The following is a 24,743-nucleotide window of genomic DNA, read 5'->3' on the forward strand; positions in this document are numbered from 1 at the left end:
TTGTGGCCTTTGAGGTTTCTGTTTGCAGCTTACAAATTGTATGTGCTAAATTTCCGCATGCAATTCATGTATTTCGAATCATTTAAATTTAGGTCAAAGGGGTTGAGTTACTTTTGAGTGTAACTCAATTGTGGTTTCAACTGACATTTCTCAGAGATGCGTTAAAAAGTTTCAACTCAATGAAGATTTACACTTCAGTACGTCCATATACACTTAAATTTACATGTCGATACGTTCATAACAGTGAATTTTTCTCGAAATCTTCACAAGTCCGCATCACAATACCGTGATCTATCAGCCTCGAACCAATATTCATAATAAGTTTTTTTGTTTATCGCTTGTAATTCGATTCTGTAAAATTAGCGATTCAATTTTTGTGGTACATGTCTCCCGATAACCATCGTTTATTCCTAATGGAATTGGTCGAATGACAATTAATAACTCATAATTCTGTACAAAAAAGCTTTCATTAGAGTGAGCGTAGCTGGAGAAAAATGTGTTTGTGCATGTGTGTGTGTCATGACGCGTGTATAGTTCGATTCAATCAGTTAATTGAATCTATCGATTTAAGCGAGTAAAGTGTCGGATACCGTATGTAATTGAATCATGCAGATTTGAATCACGAAAATGGAGCACAGGAGCACAAATACACACACACACACCAAATAAAAGCCAAATGTAAATGAATGTAACGGAGCAGAATAATCATGATCATCAGATGGTCAATTCGATTGAGAGTTTTTTTTTGTCTTGCTATTCTACCTCGAACTCAATTACTTACCGTGCGCCGGTGTGTTGTAGCGTTCGACCTATTCCAACTGATAACATTGTTGAGCTATTGTTTGGGAAATGAAAACACCATTTTATTCCATAGTTTCATTTTAATATTCACCAAAAGACTTGGCCAGTTGTTTCTTTTTTTTATGTTCACAATTTACATATCATAAAATTCGATTTTTGTTGTTGTTGTTGTTTTTGTCTCATATAATATTCAGCGTATGTATCGTTCGATTCGATGACCATTGGATTGACCGATGCTCATCCAATCGAACGCACATTTCGATTTGGTTTTTCTCTTTAGCCATTTAAATTTATATATATATTTAACTGTAATTTGAATGCATATTGTAAACTACATTTCGGAACTCTGGGTGAGTGAGGGTTGCTTTTTGTTGTTGTTTTTGTTGTCAGTAGTAAATAATTCGAATGGATTTCATGTCAACGGATTTGGTTTATGTTTGCCATCAAACGAAGAAAATTCGTGCACATTAAACTTAGATTAGTTAGCCAACGGAGTTTTCTTTTTCATTTTTTGAATCATTTCCTGTTTTGTTTTGTTTTTCTCTCATTCGAAGGAACATAGAGTTTGGGATGCTGGTTTCTGCTTTGAATTTGACGTGGTTGTTTGGCATTGAAAAGCTATGTGTATTGCTTGTGTGTGCGTCGAAACATGCGGCAGTAAATTTTCAAGCGGTAATTAAATTAGCTGGACAGTTTTATGGTTTCTCGCTCTATTGGTCATGGGATCGCTTTTTTTGAATACTTTTGAATTCCAGCTCGCCCTTTCACTCTCTTACTTCCTTGTTTTTGTGTGCTTTCGAACTCTCTTACTGTCGCTTTTTCTCCATCGCTCAGTATTGCTTTACCTCTCTTTTGTTTACATTCTTTATTGCTTTCGATTCTATTTCCCCCGGTTTCTCTTGTCCTCTTCTCTTTACTTCCGTCTATACCTCCCTCGCTTCTTCTACCCTCTCCTGCTCAATTGTTCTCCATTGCTTTCATATTCGCCCTCCCTCCCTGCCTATCAAACACGGGCGACTGCATGCACACCAAAAACCGAGCGAGTACAAACCGGTAAAATTGTAAAACCGCCGAAAAATTGTTTAGGCCGTCGGTTTCGTTGCATTAATTCAAAACGTGAATGTGTGATGTGGTGGAGAATTAGCGACCGTATTCGAGCAGAAAAATCGGTCATGTTTGATGTTTACGTTGAAAAAGTAAATGTTTTCTTAAGCCGATGACGGGAATTTCGATGGTGTTTTCCCATTTTCGAGCCGGAATATTTTGCCAGATGAATGAAGAGAGAGAGAGAGAGAGAGAGAGAGAGCAAAGCTTAGAGTTTTGCCAAAACTGTATTTATCATCGATACAATACGATGTATGTTCCCTTCGTTTACCTTGCATGAAATGACCACACACGACCGCGCACACAAAATTCAAAGCACAAAAGCATCCGAGCACCAGTTGTTGCCCACGTCAAAAGAGAGTGAAAATTCCTTATTCATGAGATCAAAGCCCCTCGAGTCCTACTTGGGCCAATACCACATAAGAAGCATGCCATAAACATTCTATACACGACATAAAATACTTTTTTTTTATTTGCCAGTTTCTTTTTTGTTTGCTCTTTTACCGCAGCTGCATGCAAACCAACTATAGGCATGGCCCAATTCTACAAAATTTGATATATTTGTTTTTTTTTGTTCTGTTCTGTTCTGTTCTGTTTTATATATTGCTCAAAATAAATTCCTATCACATTCCAACCGAAAATATATATATATTTATTTATATAGAAGCCTGTTCTTAACCTTGCAAAATATATTCATTCATTGGTTACGTCGCTAATAAATATATATATGTATAATATTTAAGTGTGGTGCGAGCCAAACGAGGCAACCAGAGACATAAATTCACACAAATCACCGCACGCACCGCACCGATTATGTCTATTCTCAATTGAAAAACACCGATTTTACACTTCATAAATTTGAATGTTATTTTCTTTTGCGGTGTTCTATGGTATCTCTGGATGCGACGCGCATGCGAGTGGCCACTCCATCTCCATCCTATGTGTCTTGTTTGTTTGTTTTTGTGTTTACACATTTTTTTTACCTTAATTTTTTTATAATTTCCATTGTTCGCCTAGTCATAAATAGTTTTAAATATAGCTTTTTCATATCTCTCTGGTTTTGTTCATATATAGTACTACGTTTCTGGCTCAGCTAAATTCCCATTATACATGCTTTGTGTGTATAGTTCCATAAATAATTTTATTATATTATTCGGGCAATTTCCATGTAACAAACAATAAAATATTTTTTCTATTTCTCTTTCGCTTTCATTAAATATTCTTCTTCTGTGTGTGTTTATTTTTTTCTTTCTTCATTTCTACTAATCATCATTTTCAACCCATTTTGGTTGCTTTTTCTTTTTGTATTTAATATTGTCATTCGCACAATGTTCGTTCAATAAATTTCTTTTTTTTTCTAGAGCTTTTTTTTTGTTTGTTTGTTCGTTCGTTTGTCCAGTTTGATTTTGTTGGGGTTGGCCGATACAGGCTCAATAATACCATAAAAATATGTCTATATACTTTCAATTTAAATTCTCTCTTGTCTCTCTTTGTTAGTTTTTGTTGAGTGTTTTTTTTCTTCTGTTTGTTGATTTGTTTGCGGGAGGAAAGGACCATTTTTGCTGGAGGCTCGAGGAAGTTGGATAACTCTTTCGGGGTTCGACAAGAGATGAAGATGGATTTTGTTTCATTTTATTCGAATATATCATAGTGGCTTGCATTTTTATGGCCAGTTTTATTATTGCATTTAGTGCCGAATTTTTCGTACTTTTTTTTTGTCGTCTAAAGTTTTTCTTTTCCTTTACTTATTGAATTGCTCACTTTTCAATGATGAAAACTTTCGAATTTGACAGAGAAAGAGGGAAATAGTGACAGGGAAAGAGGGAAACAGTTTCTTTTAGCACAGAAGACGTCTTGCACAGAATAACAAATGAGTTGGACTTCTGCGTGAATTGGTGCATGAAACGAGGGAAAACTTTCCACAGAAGATGGGATGAGGGAAAAAGTCTGTGCACAAGAAATACGTGTGAGAAGGAAGACAGAACGAGAAGGAAAGAATAAAAAATTAGATGACGAATAAATATTGCTTCAAGAAGAACATCAGATAGACGACAAAAAAAAAAATAAAGAAAATGGAAAACAGAAAATCGAAGAACATCTTTTTACAGAAAGTGAAGCTTTTGAACATTATTCGCATTTTAAAATGAAAACAAAATGACAGCGTAGAAGAAAATCCTTTTCTTTTTGCAATAACGACTCAATTTACTATCGACTTTGTTTGTATGTTTGATGGTTATTCCAAAGATTCGTACATTTGATGGTGATTCCAGGGATTTTGCGTACATTTAATGGTGATTCCTGATTGATGTGTTCCATTTTAGTGTCGGAATCATGAGAAAATCTGTTGAAATCCCATCGGAATCCAAGTAAATATCAATAAAAAAATGTCTTTATTAAAGACTCAATTTTGCCGAATGTTTGTGGCAAAGCATCAATTCGACATTCTTGGTTTCTTTATTCGGATTTATTGGAATTTTTTCTTTGCTTTTTCCTTATTATTCTTCATTTTCACGTTCTTTTTTGTGTTTTTTTTCTCGTCGTTCTTGTTATTTTTCCGTCGTTTTCTATCATTTTTAATAGCCATTCCTATTCTGTTAATTCATTTCTTTTTCTTGTTATTCATCTTCTATTTGTTCAAACCGCATTTTCTAAATCATCCTTTGCTTTTAATTTCTACTTGATCGTATTCTTCTCTCCTTCTTTTCACTATCTTCGTCTTTGAATTTTTCATTTTACTTATTTTCGTTCTTTTTGGTCTTGTTCTTATTCTTATTCTTTATCTTTCGTCATCTTCTTTTCCTTCTCCTACTTCCTCTTTTCTTCTCACTTTTCCTCTCCTCTTTTCACATGCTTTCAATTTCACATCGAGCTTCATCTATACACCATCATTCCCGCGCCATTTCATAAACGTTCTAGAACAAAATGTGTGGCTTAATTCTCCAAGCGTCATCTTCTTCAAGCGTAAATCAAATAATTTAGCATGAGCTTGCGAGCGAAGCTCGAAAATGCTACCAAAAATCTAATTGTATTGACTTATTATGAATAAATTCCACGAAATGCCTTCATTGTTTCTCGCTAAATTCCCTCAAAATATCTTGAAATGTTTTCAATGTGGCTCATTGAAAATGTGTGCTGTCTTCCGATAAATTCGTTGAAATTCTCATCCGTTAAAAGATCAAGTTCTTTGAAATTCTCATCGCTCACCAAAAAAATTCATCTCTTTGAAATTCCATTGAGTTAAATTTCGTTAATGAAATTGCTATAGCGCCACTGTTTTCTTTAGTCTTGAAAGAAAGCGAAAAAAAAAATCAATCAAAATTGTAAGCATTCTTTCGTGAATACTTTTCGGTGTGCTTGATTTATTTTCTCTCATTAGTCCAAGCTCCAAGCAAAAAAGGAGCGTGTACAATTTCATCAGTTCCACCCAAGCGCGGTAACAAACGAAAATGCCGCAGAAATGGAACAAAACAACAGACACTTTCAAATCACATTCACTTAATAGTCCTAAATTGCTATGTCTTTAATGGGTTTTCTGTTTTTTTTTGTATTTTGATTACATAGAAAAAAGTTCAAATAAACTTTTTTTTGTTGTTGTGTTCGTTTGTCGATGGTTTTTTTTTGTTGTTTTGAGTAGCAAAGCATTCTAATACGTTTTTTTTTTTAAATATTCACTGTGCATTATAATTTTCCTCTAGACTGCACTGCGTTCGATTCGCTGAAGTGTAGAAAATGACTCTTTTTTTTTAGAAGCACAAAAATTCTCTAGCGAGTCAGTGTAAAAGGATGAAAATGTGTTGTAAATTCAGCAAAAGTGTGTGAGTGTTTGTGTTTTCTTTTTTTTTTTGGTGAATGTACTAAAAATTCTCTTTTTTTTTGTTATTTTTTTCTCTCTTTGTTGTGTGCGTTTGATCAGTTTTTTTCTTCTATATAATATTAAAATGAAATTGGTTTTTGAAACTGAACCCCGAGGTCGACGGTTGTTTGTGTTTTATATTGCGAAGGGTCGAAGTTCCGGACAAAAAGGGTGTTTTTTTTAAATTGCATTTCATTGATATGCACTAAATTAAAATAGCCCATCCAATTCACACACACCCACATACGGCTGGTAAAAAAAACTGGAGTCGTGTGTGTGTGCGATGTGAGAGACGGGTACAGGAATTGAAATTCATTGAGTCAAGTCGATAGAAAATGGATCGCGTGACACTTGAGGTCTAACATTTAAACCCCAAAAAAAACGTAACTCACAATTGTGTACAAAAAAAGAGCGTTTTTTTCCTTCGTCTTCTTCATCCGTCGATAGATGGGGGAAAAAAAAGGGTAAGAACGAAAGAGTCAAAAAAGTGACCATGTGGAACGTCGTTGGTTCGAGGAACGAGGATATAAGCTTGTTTAAATATTTGATGTTTTTTTTTTCTTTTCAGCTCCATCTCTCTTTGTGTGTGTGTGTTGTTCGCAGAGCGTGTTATGAACTGTTGTTCGAATTGCAACACATTGCATATTTTATTCGTTTGGTAGACGAATTGTGTCAACTGCCGAAACCATTTGGTTGTCAATAATTGAGACAGAGACACACACGCACACAGCGACAGTGGATGGTTGAGAATGAAAAAATAGGAACTCAATACAGAAAAAGACCATTGTTTTCATAGTTTGGTCTCAATAATACACCACCAATTGTTTGCTACCCATCACTTTAGAGTGAACGGGATAGAGAACGAATGGACAAAGTGAGCTGGATAGAGAACGAATTAAATCGACAATCACGTATTCATCCAATGCAAATCCATGACGATAAATTCGTCAAACTTTTGAATCAATGACACATGAAATATGTGCACGATTACCGATTGCAAAGTCTTTGGTCGTGCGTGTGTTCATCACAAACACACATACAAGCACCATCAGTGTTCCATATACGGAAATTAGCCGCGGTGTGAATAATTAATGCAAACTCATCCATATTTTGGCTGTGAGCATTGTATGATTTTATCGACGCTCGATACAAGCACATACACATAGCACCAAATAGCGAGTGTATGTATGATGGTTGGTGGAAAATCATTCGATCGATTTGTTTGTATTTTTCAATGTTTGTGGTGGGGTGGTGAAGGTGGCAGGGAGCAATTTTCCATTTGATATGTCGCGATAAAGTGAAAATTGGTTGTCAATTCAATACCACCGCGACCACGCGCTCCGCCGCACGCTTACTCATATTATGATTCATTTGGGTTTTGGGGCGATTTGATCCAATAATTCCCACTTAATAACGGCTCACATTTATCACGTTCGCATAATGGCTATTGCATTGCCCGCCGCTTTTCATTGCAATTTTTGTCCCCGGTTGATGGCATTTTTTCAATTTAAATGTTTTTTTTTTCTTCAACAATTGTCATTGTTTCAGACACAAAAAAATGCCATCGTTTCGGAATGAATAGCTATTTTCCCCTCATTTGATTACGTTTCGACTCGATGTTTTTATTTTGTCCTCTCACATTGAATCCATACACTGAAATTCGTTTCGAATGTTATCGTCGCCGTCACTTAAAACGACTCATTTCGAACCATTTTTTTTCTTCCACAATCGATTTTGTTTTGACTGCATTCGATTTCATGTCGACTCTTCTTTTTATTCGATCCATAATTTGTTTTGACTCGATTCTTTTTTTAAATTTGTATACACACAATTTGGTCTTGACTATCAATTTGCCAACGGATATTGGGCTTAATTTAAATCGCTCGATACATTTAGTACTAGTTGCAGTTGCTGTTGTTGTTGAACAATTTTGTCATAAGAAAATGTTTTGTTTCATAACGAAAATCAACAATTTTTTTTTTTTTAAATATCTCTGTGTGAGTTCATTTTTATACAAAAAATATATAGCTGCTTAATGGCAACAATGTAGCCTAAATAACAAATTCAAACAAAACAGCCGTGCCTTTTGTCGTATGCACGCGACGACGGCAACGTGAATAGAAAAAATATTCACTGAATATACCTACTGTCAATACCAAACACACGCTCATGCTCTAACATTGTTTTTTTTTTAAATTTAATTTTGTTTTTTTTATTGTTAATAAACTTAACCAAATGCGTCTATAATAACAAATTTCGCTGTTGCGTCCGCGTCGTGGATGCGGGACTTGTTTTGTTGTGTATGTGTGCTGGAATACAGAAGAACAATTTCAATAACTGATTTGATGCCAGCGGCAACGAATGACCCAACCGCGTCTCACTCTCTCTCTCAACTCGCACAGTCAAATGAGCTGGGGTTTTAGGCGATTTCGACGAAAATCGAGTTGCAAGTGATTTTAACTAAGTCGAGATTCAAGCGATGCTTAACATAAATTTTTTCTTTAATGTTAGCTAATTCCTGTGGCTTAATTCAATTCCACTTTTCATCGTTTTGTCGCTTTGACTGTCGAGAGTGTTTGGAATTCCATCTGGTAAGCTGTGACTGAGAGTCAAGGAACGGCGGTCGGAATTCATCGTCACCATAAATTTTGCACACAAATAATATGTTGCTCTGTTTTTCGCTTAAACACTTAAAATTCCGTGATAAATTTGTTACTCTTTTAAATGGATATATGTATCTAATTTTGTTGTTTCTTTTTTCAAGTAAAACCGTGCGCGTGGCTCTTTATTTTCTCAAGAGTGATTTCATTTTTTTTTCATTAATTTAAAACATGGTGTTTGGTGAAATGAATATGCCCGCACGTACGTCACCCAATCATACCGATTGAACCGAAGTGTCGACATTTCTTTATCGCTACATTAATTTTTTTCTCGGGTGAAAATGTGATTGGAATCAATTTATTCCGGTTAATTGCTTTCGCTATCGTCACACACGGCCGATCCGGTTGATGGGATCCGTACGATGCGTATGTGTGTAATTTCATCTTGGAGACCTTATTTACTACAGACCTAATGTATAATACGATTATGTTACTTTCCCATGTTTAATTGAATTTTCATTCTGGATTCATCCAAATTTTCTTCAGTTTCATATCCAAAAACTCTCTCATTCGGTTTCGCTCCGATGCTTTTTTGCTGTGGATGCCATTGATGTAATGACATGATGGCATGGGTTTCGGAAAAAGTTCTCGAGTTTCCGACAGAAGCGTTCGGCTATCCGAAGAGATTAAAGCACCAGATTACTCGCTCATAAATGGCAATAACGACGCTTAAAAATGGAATTTTCATTTCAATCCGACGCAAAACCCTTAATCCAAATGACGGCAAATATCGCTATCGTGCGATTAAGACCAAACACACGCACACACACACACACACACACACACCAAAATCACATTGAACCGAACGGAATTTGTTGCTCTCATTCAACTCACTCCATTTCTCTATCTATCGGGAATTTATTTCTGCTCGTACGCCAGTCATCTCGTTGGGCGTTGGTGCGTTGCTAAGTTTGAAAGTGTGTGCGAGATAAAGATAAAACAGTGTTTGTTGAGTGTATTATGGACTTTTTTTTTGGATGGAGAGTTCTCGTCATTTTATTTGGTTGTTGCTGTGTTATTTCGAGCCAATTTTGAGTTTATATCGCGATTTTATAGTTCGCTGCTTGTCGATGGTACTACGATGCCTAAATTACTTTCGACCGTTTCGTCCTTATGTCAGAGCGGCGGTTTATACACTTCAACTGCAGGTGTTAGCATATCTACTCGCGTTGATATCGATGAATCACTGTGAAAACAGAGAGAATGGAAATAGAAATTAAAAATGAGTTATTTGTTTTGAAAGAGGAAGAGAAAAAACTTTTGATAAAAATAGCATTTGTTGTATTGAAACATTTGCTCGGCAAAAGACAAATTTTAAAATGGCAGCAAACATTTTGTGCAAATACAAGCGGAAAACTTATGCCATACCTCAAGTTCTATGGAATAGTTTTTATCCCTTTTGAACTTATACGTAAAAACACCCTTCTCGACTTAACAGAAATGGATGGTGGATTGGAGAAAAAACCTAGGGGAATTTAACTCTTACGAGTTCAGCATGTTTTTTGCCAGTTTGCTTGATTCGCGGGAGTTCGACGCGTTCCTTGTACGTACTGACGCGCACGGTCACAAGTTTACACAAGTTTGTTTATGGTTTTGCGCGTTTTTCAAGTTGTTATTTGACAATTAAAACGCGTTTCAAGCTAAAAATCGGTTGTTTACGTGTATAAAGATTTTTCACATCCTTTCCAAAAGTTCAAAGATTTATATAATTATAAAATGGACAAAGGAAATATTTTTAAAGAGCTGGAGAAAGTGTTGAAGAAAAAGTTAATCCAGATATAATAAATGGAACGACTGATGTGTGCGCGTCGTCCAGCTACAAGTTTGCACACGAACTCGCGCGCGTTCGCGCATGTTGTTTTAATACGGAACTTGTCAACTGAGTGGAATCATGCAAGTTCTCTGGTGAATGTAACAATTTCGTGCGCGTTTATATCATTTTTTTACAAGTTTTCACGTAGTTAAATCCCCCTAGGAAAAAACCTGATCAGTTACACAAAGATTCGCGAACACGAGAAAAAGTGTCGTAAGGATATGATTTAAAGCGAGAGAAAAAGTCAACCAAAAGTAACTTGAAATGAAGAAAGTCGAAAAAATGATTTATAATAAAAAAACAACCAAAGATTCAACTTCAGAATCGAAAAAAATGAGTGGAAATGAGAAAAACGCTCACTTACACCTTTGATTTCGAGAATCGAAGTAGAAAATCAGCAAAAACACGTTCAAAATTTAAAAAAAAAAATAATGACGAAATCTTGATGTAAGACGAACTTTTCCGCACTGTTGTCTGAAATGATTGGGCATATATTGGTGCTTCACTTTTGAGATATAGCAAAAAGGAGCAAATTTTTAATTTCTGCTATCAGATGTTTTGATGAAACACCACTTTAAGACCAGACCAATAGAGCAATGAGTATTCTCCAATATTTTAACGTTGGGTACTTCTAGAAATCAATTTCTCAATTGTATTGTTTTTCAATTTTATCTATGATTTTTGAGCCGATGTAGACAATATTGGTCCAAAAAGCCAAAATTTCATTTATTCAATCGAGTCCTTCTCCATGAAATAGACGTTTGTTAGTGGTGAGAAGCGGAAAAGGTAACGTTTGGCAAAGCAATGATGCCATTGCGGGCGAACATTATTATTAGAACTAGTGAATCTAAAGAACCTACTATATCTTACTTATCTTATTACCTTACTCTATCTAAAGAACTACTATATCAAATGACATAATGAAATCACGGGTCATTTAAAAATGGATGACAGATGAGCAGCATCAGAACGATGAATGTCATTAGATTCATCAAACCGAATCTAATTAATATCAATCCATCAGATTCAACACCTGCAATGACCAGTACATTTGTGGTGGTAAGTAATCCGATAAACATTGCACATCCCCTATTGACACACATTTTGTATCGAATTAAATAGAGCAAAACAGGAGTAGCGCATGGAGTTGATTGTACCGTAGCCAAAGCGCCAGTAGTGTATATGAAAGATAATTGACTAAAACCGACAAAGAACCAGAAGTAGAAGGAAAACCGATGGAGTGAACGTTTCCATCATAAAACGTCTATTTCAACATCTGCATTTTGGAGTAATTGCAATATTTTTACACACGAAATGGGCGTACGGAAAAGTAAAACATAACAGTTTGAAATTTAAAAAAAAAGCAGATTGAGATGAAAATCGGTAAGATAGCGGAACGAAATGAAAAAAATTGTCTCTGTGCCATACATTGAAAGAATGAACTAAAGATGGAAGAAAAAAAGTTGCGAAATGAAATGCATCAAGATGGAAAATGTCTATAAAAATGATGGAAAAAATCTAACTATATGTGTGTGACTCTTAAGACACCGGAGGAGTAATGAAAAAAAAAAATGCTTGAGAAGTATAAAAAACGTCCAAAGAAGTAGAAAAACCGTCTCAAAACGGGAAAATCTCAAGGAAAAGCTGTCTCAAGATGTGGATAATCAGAGAAAATGCCATCTTGAAAAATAGAGCTAGAAAAAAAGCTGTAGAAAAATGGTTCCCACATTTTACTGGTTAAAAGTCACGGAAAAAGAGCAGATGTGAATGTTGAAGAAAAAAAAATCAGATGCGAATGAACAACGTTCGAAATGAGTTAAAGTATGAGGAGTGTGGGAAAAATCCATCGTTAAATTATGCGACTGATTTTCAATGTGAGGCAGCAAGAAATATTGATGAAGAATAGAATATAGCGAATTTGCATTGAACATCATTCATTGCGCTTCTCGGTCTTATCTATTTCATTCAACACGATGTTTGCATAAATGCTTTGCTTCCGTTTTGCCGGAAAGCACGCTATGGTGTTGTTGCCTCATTTGCCGCAAGTCGCAAGAAAGAAGCTTCCTCATAAAGAGATAGATAGAAAGAGAGAGAGAGAGAGAGAAAGTTTGAAATAGAGTGAGAAGAAGGAATTAAGAATGGCCGAAGAAGTGAAACACAGGCGAGGGAGTCAGAGAGTTCACATTAAACGAGAGAGAGAGAGAGAGAGAGAGATAGAGAGAGAGAGAGAGAGAGAGAGAGAGAAAAAGAGACTTTGAAAACGGAAGGAGTGAGGTTGAACTGGAGCGATATCATTTTCTGCAATATTGTATGGAAAGTGGTTATACAGATATATGGCATTACATATTTCGAATCGAAAATGAGGCGAAATGTCGGAAAGATAAATGGTGGCGTTGAATTGTGAAATGCGGCCAACGGCATGGAGAGAGAGAGAGAATGACTAGAAAATCTTCATTGAAAAGGACATGATATTTTCGAAGCGAGTCGCGCGCATGGAAAATTATTATGGCAAAAAAAAACGGAAAAACAAAAAACAGACAAACTATTTTTAATCAAGTCGCTTTTTCGCTTGTAATCCGATTCGGGCTGATTTGGGTTGGGGTATTTTATGCTGGCGGCTGTTTGTGCTACGGTTGGAAAATGATGATTGACAAGCTGGCTCATTAAGTATGAAAAATGGTAGAATGAGTGAGTGAGGGATTTATGGGTCGTTCGGAGAAATTCACGAGCATGTCACCGTGCGGTGGTAGCGAAGTAGCTGTGGCGAAGTAGCAAGACAATGATGGTGATATTGAGTTAATTGAATATGAAAAAGGCACCTGGCGCATTACGTACGCCCGCGAGTTACACACACACACATACGCCATAGTTCCGGCATCTAATTAGATTTTGAAGGTTTTGTTTCGCCAGAGAGACAATGTAAAACTTGGGTGAATGTGATTTTGCCTTCGTCATCGTCGTCACGGGTGTCGGGAGAGGGAAACGAGGCAAAAGTGTTTGCGAAACGGCAATTAAATCGTCGACAAATATGATTTAATTGTGTGGCATTGTGTGCGAATGGCCGAGGGAGATCGAGAGAGTGAGATACTAGGGGCATTTCACTCGCATTCGAATACATGATCATTCGTGTACGAATCCTGCATTCGCAAAAAACAGTATAAGTATTTGCATTCGCACCATGTATTCGTACTGCCGCGCGAGCATTCGCGCGACTCCGCATATGAAACGTATTGAAACACTCGCACATGTATTCGTCGCGAATGCGCTCAGTTGCGATGAAGTGTCAAACACAGTCAAACATGTGGAAAGATGTCAGACGTGTTTGAAAAATTACAACGTGCATTAGGTGAATCTCTACCAGAAATTTTACAATTAATTCTCACACATTCTGGATTTAATACAGAAAGCGCATTAGCTACGTTGAATACAAGCATTTGCGGTCGCAGGTGTCCGATTTTTTGCAAATTTGTTTCCGTTTGATTACAATTCTTGATTAACTGTGGCAACTGGATGATAAGCAATCGGTGACCCGGTTTAAATTTAAAATGATTCACATTCTCGTATGATGTTTCTTTGAGAATTTCTGGGTTTTCAATGACATAGTTCTCGATATCCATAATAGCATCGTTGTCAATGGACATTAGAGATGATTCATTTTCAAATGCACAGAATTCCAGGATTTTAATAATATAGGCCGAAATTTTTACATTCAAATATTTTTCTAATTTGAAAATAACATTTTCCAGTCCCTAAAATACAAAACACAACTTAAATTGATATTAAATTTGTATCGAAATAACTATTTACCATTTTGGTGAACTAATGTAAACAATGTAGTCGCAACGATTAACACAACAAATCAATATAGATCTGTCAAGTGCATTCGCATTCGCGCAGCAATATTCGGACGTATTTGCTAATGCGCCGTATAGATACATTAAATGGTTATTCGTACGAATGCGAATATTCGGCACGAATATCAGTATTTGCGAGTGTTTATATTCAAATGCATGGCAAAGTATTCGCGCATTCGTACGAATAGCAGTATTCGCATAGAGTGAAATCCCCCTAGGTGAGATAGCGTGAAATGCGGAGAGTAGATGTCATAATGCTTACATCCCACTTAAAATTCAATTAATTATATCACCGCATTTTGATGCATTTGCCTTCACTTACACATATACACATCCACACAGGCACAATAGCCCCCTCGAGCAAACTACAGCTGCTGCTGTCGCTGTAAAACGTAAAATATGTCACTTTTGTACTGTTCATTAGATTGAAATTGCGAAATGCATCGATTTCTGTGTCACACAACCACAACATCATGAATGAGTGACAGACACAAACTGTGATGATGCTATCATATCTCTCCGTTTTTTGCTCTTCTTCTTCGGTTATACTATGTTTGTTTAAATGCTATCTGCATCCCGCCCACCTATTTGAATGCAAAAACTGACCTATTTTCAATGCGCATTGCCAACAGTCTCTCTCTCTCTCTCTCTCTCTCTCTCTCTCTCTCTCTCTCTCTCTCTCTCTCTCTCTCTCTCTGTCTGTCTCTGTCTGTCTCTTGCTCTGTTTCACTCTCAATCTTCCTCACTCTTTCTATCCCTTCACTCAATTCCATCCATGATTCGTTTGCCATTTTGCGGTCGAATGTCTCATCTGAGTCGTTGTCGTCGTTTCATTTTTGTGTCGAAATTTCCATTCGTCATAAAAACCGCCACCAAATATAGCCTTGAATACCGACTTTAATTGACACCGAATTGCAATTAAGCAAGCAATGCATGTTTTTACAACATTCGTCCAGTTTCTCACAACTACAAAAACAGACGAGCAACAAAAATCAGCCGCAGCAGTAGCAGAATAAGAACAAAAAAGAATTGCAAAATGCCAATGTCACGTTCGATTCAATGACACAAATGCGATGGATCACTTCCGCTACCGGAACTGCAAATTTATGGGCTTCCTTTCGGTTCGGACAGGCGGAGACACTGTGCCCATATATTCATCCCACCGAAAAATAGCGCGAGAACACGTGAAACATGTGTTTACCTGTTCATCTCTTTTTATTGCCCAACAGGCGCTCGCGCTACTTCTAAATATACAACACTGCCACTTTGTATGCCACTTCAAGTTCGAGACAGAGCGAACGAGAGAGGCTCGTTGCTGTGATTTTTCATCGTACGTGCAAACGATCCACTTATTATTGAAATTTATCGCGCAAATTGTGCGCTCTTTCATAATAATAAATGTGGCTGGAACAGCCTGACCAATTAAGTGCATTTGGGCCCATTACTCATTCCGTTCCACTTTGCAACAACAGTTTATGCTTTTCAACATGTGCATCGAGATATACATTTTCCACTAGTTCTCGCTCATGTGTGGGTATGTGGTGGTGGTTCACATATTCTATTGTCTGTATTTTGGCCGACGGACATTAGCAGGAAATGCACTGTGTGAGCGCTCATCCAAATGAGCTCTCGATGCGGTGGGGCCTTGTTAAGAATACATTCATTTGCATTTTGAATGTGCATTTTAATTTTTAATTCTTTTTTTTCGCTCTCTTTTTGCACATTAATCAGCATGCACTGCAACATGCCTGTAGCTAGTGTACACAATGCATGCTCTTTTATGATAGAACGGATGGCCTTTTTAGCTTGCCTATTGCATGCACTCGGGGCATTTTTGTCTCATTTTGACTGCGCTAGTTTCTCCACTATTTGCGATCTCTTATTCACTTCGATTCTGCCGTCGATTTTCAAAACTTTTGTCTTTTTTTCCTCCTTTTTTGAGTTTTTGTCCCTTTTTTTCTCTTCTTGTCTCATTTTTATCTCTCTTCCACCTATTTTCATTTTTTCTGATCTCATTTTTCGTCTTTTTATCTTTTCCTCCATTGGCTTTAGATTTAAATTCAACCTTTTTTACATTTTTCGTCGAAAGATCGTAAATTTCACTCTTTTCCCTTATCTGCCTCACTCTTTATGATCGCTAACACTGTTTTTATCACCTAATTTAATTGTTTTTCCAATATTTTCTACTGCAAACTTTCCAAATTCCGTACTATTCCTATTCATTGCTTAAAACTTTAAATCCTTGTCAGCTTTTCTCTTTAGTTTTCCACTTCCATGTCCTCTTTTTGTCTTTTTTCAATTGTTTTTCTGATTATTCTCTTGCTTTTCCTCTAAATATCCTCTCATCGCTCTTCAGATACTCTCTCTCTCTCTCTCTTTCTCTCTGCGCTGTATTCTAACGTTACGCTTTTCTATTCCAGCTTTTTCTCTGTCCTTTGTTCTCTCCTTCCCTTTTTCATTTCCTCTCTTTTCTCTTCGCTGCTATTCTATTGTCTTTTTTCCGCTGTCCTATCCCACTCTCGATTCCATTCTCTCGTTTTCTCGTTCTAGCTTTCAACTCCTCGTTTCAAACCTCTTGCACTTTCCCTCTCCCACATTTTTCACCCACTTCCCATTACCTTCCGTCCCTTTCTCAACATGCAAAAGCTCTCGATCATTTGAAATCCATCTAATTCTCTATCTCAAAATTCAAACAGGTCAACTGAGTCTAAACAAATGTTGCACTGAGTTTTGCTGCGAGGAAATTCATTTGAATAACATTGGCAGGCAGTTTGCATTTCCATCATCAACGGAATTTTCAATCCCTATACACGGTGACCGAAGGGGAGGCGGCGGCGACAGCGACAGTGATAAACGTTGAAAATGAAGCACGGCGAATTTCACTTGGGAAATAGAGACATGCAAGTTGCTGCTTTACAAAGTAATTCATTTCGTGTCACATAAAATTTAATCGGTTTGCATCGAGGGACGGAGCGGGCGGTGTGTATGTGAGTAAGCGAGTGCCACGAAAACCTCTCATAAATCCCAAGCACAGGCTGCCTGTGACATTGCATGTGCATAATTAATTTGAAATGAAGCGAAGAAAAAAAGTTGCAAACGAAAAATCCCGTTTCTCATTCTGTCTCATTGGAGAAGGCCAATCCATTTGCATTGTGCTCTTTCGTTGCGCCTCGGCATTTTCACAGTTTTTTGACATTGTTCACTCTATTTCTCTCTCTGTTTCTCTGTCATTTTCTTGAGATTTTCGTTCTTCTTTCTCACATTATTTCTCGTTCAATTTGCGGTTTTCTTCTTTCTTTTGCTCGGTTTTGCCAGCCTGTTTTCGGTTTTATATTAGTTTCCTTCCTTTTTTGTGGCTTTTGTGGTTAGTTTTTCTTGCCACTTTTTTCCCGTTTACACAGTTCGTTTTTGGCTGCAAACTTCTCTTGGTTACATTAGCTTTATTTTCGTTTTGGCTTTTGAATTATTATGTCTTTCTACAATATTTCGTCTTTTTCTTCTATTTCTTACTCCCTTTCACCGCTTCGCCTCTTCCTCTCGCCACACAATTGCGTTTCACTGAACTTTCCATCAGATTTGCATTAATGAACTTGTAATGGACAATCTTTGATATAGCGAGAAAAAAAGGCCGAGGAGAAAAAACGCAAACTTTTCAAAGTAAATTCCTTCGGCTGACTTTCATTTGCACAAAAGCGGAAACAACAGTTCGCTCACACACACACACACACACACACACGAAATGCAAACCCAATTGGAATTTGTTTTCATTGAAAGCGGAAATATTTGCACGCGTGAAGCAAGCAAACGCGCTCAAGTGGCTCAATTTGTGTACTTGAAGACTGAAATGAGCATGGAAATGGCAACGAAATGAACGACAGAACCACACAAAAAAGGAAGAAGAAAAATGTGTTTATTCGTGTGACGAGAGAAGAAAATTGCTTCGAAAATTATGTATTACAAAAACTGTAAATTGGCGAAAATTGGCTGTGCCAATTAGTTGGCTGGAATTCAATTTGAAAATCGTGCGCGTGAATAACGACGACGATGAAGATGTTGATGACGATGACGACGGGAAGTAAAAACTGGTCATTTTCTCACAACTGACTAATTAAGCGACAAAGTCACGTATTGAAACATGCAAAACGGGATTGACGCTTGTTTGCCTTTTTTGCGCCTAATTAAGAAGACGAGGAACTGTTGTACTTGACGGTTGTTATTATAAATTTTATCATTGAAAAAAAAAAACATGAACAAGAGCCGATTAACCTGATGGCCTTAATTAATTTGTTTGTTGTTTTAAGAAAGTGGCAAACAACAGCAACTTAAGGCATGAGATGAAAAAAAAGAGAAGGAAGGGGCACGTAATTAGGTACGAGAGAAGAGAAAAAAGAACAAAAAAACTTGATGTCTTCAAAATGGGAAATAAAAAAAAAGAATGAAAAAGAAATGAAAAAAAGAAAAGGAAAGAGAAACATGAAAAAATAGATCTAAAAAAAGGAAGAACACGAAACAGTGCGTGAGAAAGCGAAAAATTCGAGAAAATAACGAAAAAAGAGAAAAAAAGCAGGTTCGAATGAAAGAAAATGAATAAAATATGTGAAAAAGAGAGAGCTGAACGGCGAAAACCCTGCGCTTAAAGCCGAAAATAAATTCGTCGAAATTCGAAAGGTGTCAGTTACGATCCGATAGCATGAGACTTTTTACGTTACAGAAATGTGTACGTGCTTTACATGTTTATTCATGTTTAAATGATTGAAACTTGCAATTTTGACTACTTTCAGGCGTTGTTGTTGTGTTTTTCAATGCAATTAAGCTAGAAACTTTGTGATTACATGTTAGTTCATGAATATTTTCACTAGTTTCGCTTTTGTCACATTCTGTACATTCAGTGTCCATATGAATCAATGTATTTTTGGTTTTTGCTACCGGATCGTGGTGTCAGTAAAAAAAAAACAAACAAGAAATGCTTTTACCTTAAATTGTCCAAACGTGGCCGCCTACAAAAGTGTCGATCGTCGGCTGTGCGTTCGCCGCATCTTTCGCGTTCACGTTGTCGTTGCCGTTGCTGTGGACTTCGTTCTTTTTGGCAACTACAATCACAATGCATAAAGCAAAGGCCCATCGACGATATGACGGTGATGACGAATGGCACAAAAAAGAAATTGATAATCATTGACCATTGATCGGCTTGATTGTATGCGGTCATGACAAGTGTACGATTGGTGCGTGAATAATAGCATGGGAATACGGTACCCTCTTCGCCATATAAATCGGAAAAATTCTTACACATAACCGTGGGCGGATAGCCGCATCCTTTGATATTAACAAGTAAAATTGCTTCATCCGAATGTACGATATCAGTTATATTGCTAATTGTATGTGAAGCGGTTTGCATGAGTGTGCGTGCCTGCTGCATATCATTATCAATGGATGCCGTTATTGCGGTGGATAAATTTGAAAAGAGCGTTTCATTGCTCGTTTCAATGATATATTTCACATAAATGTGAGTGCAACGATATAGATCCGAGGTGCATCCTTCACGGCATGAACTCCACGAGCAATTCATCAGACCGATCACATCGTCGCGTCGTGTTGTTGTGCACCACGTTGGATTTTCAATAAAATCAGAGGTGAGCGTTGATATGGCCGGATCCACATATAATGGCACTAAAAATAACAACGATGCACCGGCTGTCACCGAGAGAAATGCCAACGTTGATGTAGCATAAAATGCGGCACGTTCACGCCACGACACCTTTTTCACTTGAGCCGGCTTCTTTTTTGGTACCAATTCCTTGAGCTTACGATTACGTAGTTCTTGCTGTTGTTGTTCGAGCAATTGCTCTGAACTGCCACTTATCATGGTGCTAGTCATTCACTTAATATTCATACACACACACACACACATAAGGTTTCGTCTCTTCGCACGGAATCTCTTCGTCTTCTTCGGCGTCGTCGTCGATATTGCATTTACAGAGATAACTATCAAATTGCAGGTAATTTTATTTTTTCTTTCGTTCTTTTTTGTTTGTTCGTTCGCTCTTTTGACGTTTTCAATTTCACTGTCGATTTACTTTTGGAATTGCTTATCTTGCACGCGAAGCGATTCATCCATTTGAATGACGGCAAAAGAAATTGGCTTCAGGCTGCTGCTACTACTACTGCAGCGTGTTTGGTATAACAATGCCAGAGGAATCAACGGGATGATTTGTTGAACGCGTGAATCCGTCGTTGGCTCGTTTTGTGATGAGGCACAAAGATGAATGGACCACCTCGTTTTTAATCGACGTGCACAGCAGACAACGTGGAAACAGCGTCTGTTTGATGTAACAACACCATGACCGGACAAACTCTCTCGAGCTTGTGATCCATGTAATTTTCACGCGAAGCGTGTTGAATTCAAGAGATGACACAGCGTGGGTTAAATCACTTACAAGTGTGTATTACACATACACACACCAACGCTGATTCGCTTTTTTACTGCTCGTAGCGCGAGTATTTTTTTTTCTTCGGTTTAATGAACGAATATGGGCGCACGGAAAAAAAAACGACAAAGTCACAAAAGTTCTGTAGATTTTTGTTGTTGTCTCGGTGTTCAGATCCACAGTGTGTGATTAATGTAAACTCACACTAATGTAATCAACGCACCGCACGCCACAGACAGATTCAAAATGTGTACAGGTTATTTTTTCGGTGTTGCTCTCTCGTCGGTTGTCTCGTGTTTGGAAATCAGCATGTGAACATTTATTTTCGCATACACACACACACACGCACACCAACGCGTCTCTTTTTCGGTACATGTGCATGTGTTTGAGATGGATAGTTTTTCCAACGGCACACTCACACCTACACAGATGCACACGTCCGTGTGCGAACTAACAGATCTCTTTCGGCACGACAACGAATACGCGCTTTCTTCTCTCTCTCTCTCTCTCGCTCACGCTGTATTTCTTCCTCGTTCGGCTTTCTGCTGATAGCTTTTCGCGTGTGTACTTCTTTCGGTTAGGTTTTTCGCTTGAGCGAGGGATGAACGGTTTTTATCAATCTTATCGCTTCCTTTTTTTTGCTGTCGTTCTCGCTATGTCTCTCGCTATTTTACTGTCTCCTCGTCCCGAATTACATAATTATGCCCCGTGTGTGCAATGCTCGCACACAACCTCTTTACAATGAGGCAACAGAACGGAGAAATTAACAACACACCACTTTCCCTTTTAAAACACCGTGTCTGCAGCCGTGTCTATTGCTCTTTGTCTATTCACTCAATTGGGAATTTTGACGTGTTTCTATTTTTTTTTCGTCTCTCTTTCGTTTCAATAATTTACGTTACGTTTGTGTTTTTTTTTTTTGTTTAGTTCAACCTTTTTTTTTCTGTCGATGAGTTTGTTTTTTGTTGCTTCGTTCTAATGGTTTTTGGTTTGACTTTATTCTTACTTCGTTTAAAGGTTTGGTTTTTTGCTTCAATTTTTGGCTCGTTCAAATTTTCGTCGGTTTAACTTTTGTTTTGTTTCGTGTTGTGATTTGTTAATGATGTGTTTTGTTTTCATCAATATTTTTACACGGTAAAAGTCGTTTCGTTACACATACACACATTATTTCATTTGGTTCGCGCGCGTTGTTCCATCAAACACAACGAACGAACGAACGAAAAAAAAAAATTGCGATGGAAAGTGTTTCCATTCCATTACATTATTTTCATATGATATTTATCCTCTCTCTCTCTCATACACAGATGTGTATGTGCCGTTTTTTCTTTCGACTCCGTTTTCGCTCGTGACGACGACGACGATGAGCGATGGTGGTGGTGGTGGTGGTGGTGGTGGTATGGTGGCGGCCGATTCGATTTCGTGTGTATGAGAAGTTATGTGCTTTTTCTCACATCAAACGGACAACACATTTAATCAAATTTTATTGATTGTTTGAAATGGTTGCTTGATTCGCGTCGTTTGCTGTTTTGCTGCTGTTTCTGCTGCTGCTGCTGCTGCTGCTGACTTTAGCGTGCTGAAAATGAATGCTCGCTATTGTTGCAACATACATCAATTGAGTTGAATGTGGGGGCGATTCGATTCATATCAGTCCACTCTCTATGTATATATGTATATATATGTACATTCGATTGATTCTCGGGTTGTTGTTTGTTTTATGACGGATAGCACTTTGCTTTGGCTTTGCCAATTGATTTTCATTGGAAAATTCGGGCGACTCAAGTGGTGTACTTCACACGATTTTGACGAGAAGGAATGAAAAAAAACCACACACACACTCACACAAACACATTGAACAGAAAATCTCGGTTCATTCGGTTTTTTTTTTTCCAATCCGATTCAATGACCTTTGATGTAATCACAATCGCGATATTGATATCGATGCGACTCGGCCATTTTAGACACACAACACATTTTTCCGACGAATCTTATAAAATTTATCACAATCCTTACACATTTCAAACACACACAAATTTAACTGGCTGAATTTCCGAGTGTCCCTCGGAATGTCCTCTTTAGACAAAAGACTATTTTTATTACGAAAATCTTTTATTCGGTTTTCGTTTCAAAGTTCGGTCAATCAATTTTGATTTCGAATCAACAGAAAAAGTGCAGAAATCATGCCAACACTGAATAGAGACGGGGCGAAAGGCAGAGAAAATAGTGTATTATAATCCCGAAGCGAAATCATTTGAGAGACCGATTGGACAGCGCAACCACTGAGTCATCACGGTATTTACTTAAGGCTTTTTCGAAATGAAAAAAAACTAAACCACTTTTTTTTCACTTTGTGTTTAAATCCATTAAAATCCACTTTTTAAATGTCCTCCGAATTTCAATTTTTTTTTTCTTCGTCGTTACTTTTTGCAATGCGATTTATTTTATTTATTTCTTTAAATCAACGTCTGCAGTTCTTTTTTCTTCCAATTTTTCTTGTTCTTTTGTGTGTGTTTCTTTCGTGGACGGTGCGAAATGTTGGAAAAGTCAGTTTTGAAACCCGAATAAAAAGTGATTAAGGAATATTGTTCACGTTCAGGCAGGAAAATAGTTGGAAAAAACGAAGAAAAGAGTGAGAGAAGGGAAAAAAAAAGAGAAGTGAAACGGATTTTTTTTTTCTTCTTTTCGTTCTTCTCTTCTTCGTCGTCGCTTTCGCCTTCAATTGTAGTTGTTCATGAAACAACACATGGAACAAGGCGCGCACTCCCCGAGACACACAGAGCACACGAACGATACGAACGAGTAGAGGCAGTTATCGAAACTGATTTCTGATGAAATGTCCAACCAATTTCATTGTGCATGATGTGTGTATGTGTGTGTGTTGGTGATTGTGCGGTTGAGTTAAAAATTTTTGCAAACGGATTCGGTCGTCTCAACTCCTACAACTTTGATGCATACACACACGCCGCCACATGCACACAGTATTGTTACACTGTTAAAATTTGGAACCACACCAAAAACGGAGCACAATTTTGCTCTCGCTCTTAACCACCCGCGAATACATATAACTCCAGCATGTAGGCAGCGTGTGAACGAGACAAATGGATAATACATACATGCACGCATACACACAGCGGGAAATGACTGTTAGGCGTTCTGTGTACACACGATAGCAATTTCCATTTTGACAATCCACATCAGAAGAAGGAAAAATGATCTGAATCCATGTTTGCACACAGCAATGTGTCGTAAGCATGGACTCAAATAGCCCAAAGAGATACCGTTTTGTACGGCTAAACACATGTGAGAATGGCGCGCGTATCAGCTAACATTAAAAAAAAAGTGAAACTTTTTTCTCGCGCGCAGGTGTTTGTGTACATTTGCAACAGAGAGCTAGGCAATACCGAAGACATACCATTTTCCATTTCATTTAGAGCCACTCTCCCTCTCACTCATACTCTGCCAATGTATTGGTGGTGATTTAATCTATCGCTTGAACATATATACACACACACACACCATTTTCTCATCGACATTTTCGTTGTGGCACCATCGCGCTCCGTTTCGCCAGACAAACTGGTTTTCGCGAACAACATCCAACATTCACACATCTACTTACACGCATTTCGATACATGGAAGAGGCGCGGGTGTTTTTCTGTATTCTTACTATTACCGTTCACAACACGTTCAATGTTGCGTTCGCAATTCCAACGACTTGTTTGATTTCAATGGAGCAACGTAGCATGAGTTAAACACCGAAAGTGCGCTTTTGAGTTATGGGACGTTTTGAATTGATTGAATTGAATTCAATTTGATTCATTATTTTAGATTGAAAAAAAAAGCGGACGAAGATGATGTCATTCAAAGCATAAGAAGAAAATGAATAATAAAAAAAAATGAATAGAAGAAGAGGAAAAATTTCATTTTTTCCCATCTCATATTTCACATGCTTACAATTTTGTTTATTTTGATTTGTTGTCAACATTTTGCAACTCATCATTTTTAAGATGTTCAATTTTCTTTCCCTATAACTTTCCCATGAAATGAAGAAGGATTATTGAGAAGAAGAAAAATATGCTCGAAAATCAAAGAAAATAAATTCACCTGAACATTTGATGTACTACTGTGTCCAAAAAGTAAGGTGACATTGCATTTATTTTGAAAATTCTTTATTTATTCTTCCAAATCAATTTCATCGCCTTCAAAGTAATCCCCTCCCGATACAATGCACTTATGCC

General features: G+C 37.4%; 1 protein-coding gene across 1 annotated transcript; it reads right to left on the bottom strand.

Annotated features, from left to right (window-relative positions):
• Window positions 1–2,487: 2,487 nt before the first annotated feature.
• On the bottom strand, window positions 2,488–23,283 carry LOC129574491 (protein tipE). Its single transcript, XM_055456574.1, has 2 exons — window positions 19,059–23,283; window positions 2,488–9,604 (listed from the first exon to the last, which is right to left on the bottom strand). The coding sequence occupies exons 1-2, from the start codon at window positions 19,958–19,960 to the stop codon at window positions 9,535–9,537; spliced, it is 972 nt and encodes a 323-aa protein (XP_055312549.1). The 5' UTR covers window positions 19,961–23,283; the 3' UTR covers window positions 2,488–9,534.
• Between the last annotated feature and the right edge of the window lie 1,460 nt (window positions 23,284–24,743).

The sequence above is a fragment of the Sitodiplosis mosellana genome, unplaced genomic scaffold, assembly GCF_009176505.1.
Source record: "Sitodiplosis mosellana isolate CC-2019 unplaced genomic scaffold, AAFC_SMos_1.0 Smas_scaffold_6164, whole genome shotgun sequence".
In the NCBI taxonomy this organism is placed as follows: Eukaryota; Metazoa; Arthropoda; class Insecta; order Diptera; family Cecidomyiidae; genus Sitodiplosis; species Sitodiplosis mosellana.

Bases quoted from the DNA above. Each gene is read 5' to 3' on its own strand.
- LOC129574491 (XM_055456574.1), bottom strand. From the start codon at position 19,960: ATGACTAGCACCATGATAAGTGGCAGTTCAGAGCAATTGCTCGAACAA. The intron at 9,605-19,058 runs GTAAAAGCATTT...CTGTTTTCACAG, and splicing joins CCACGTTTGGACAATTTAAG to TGATTCATCGATATCAACGC.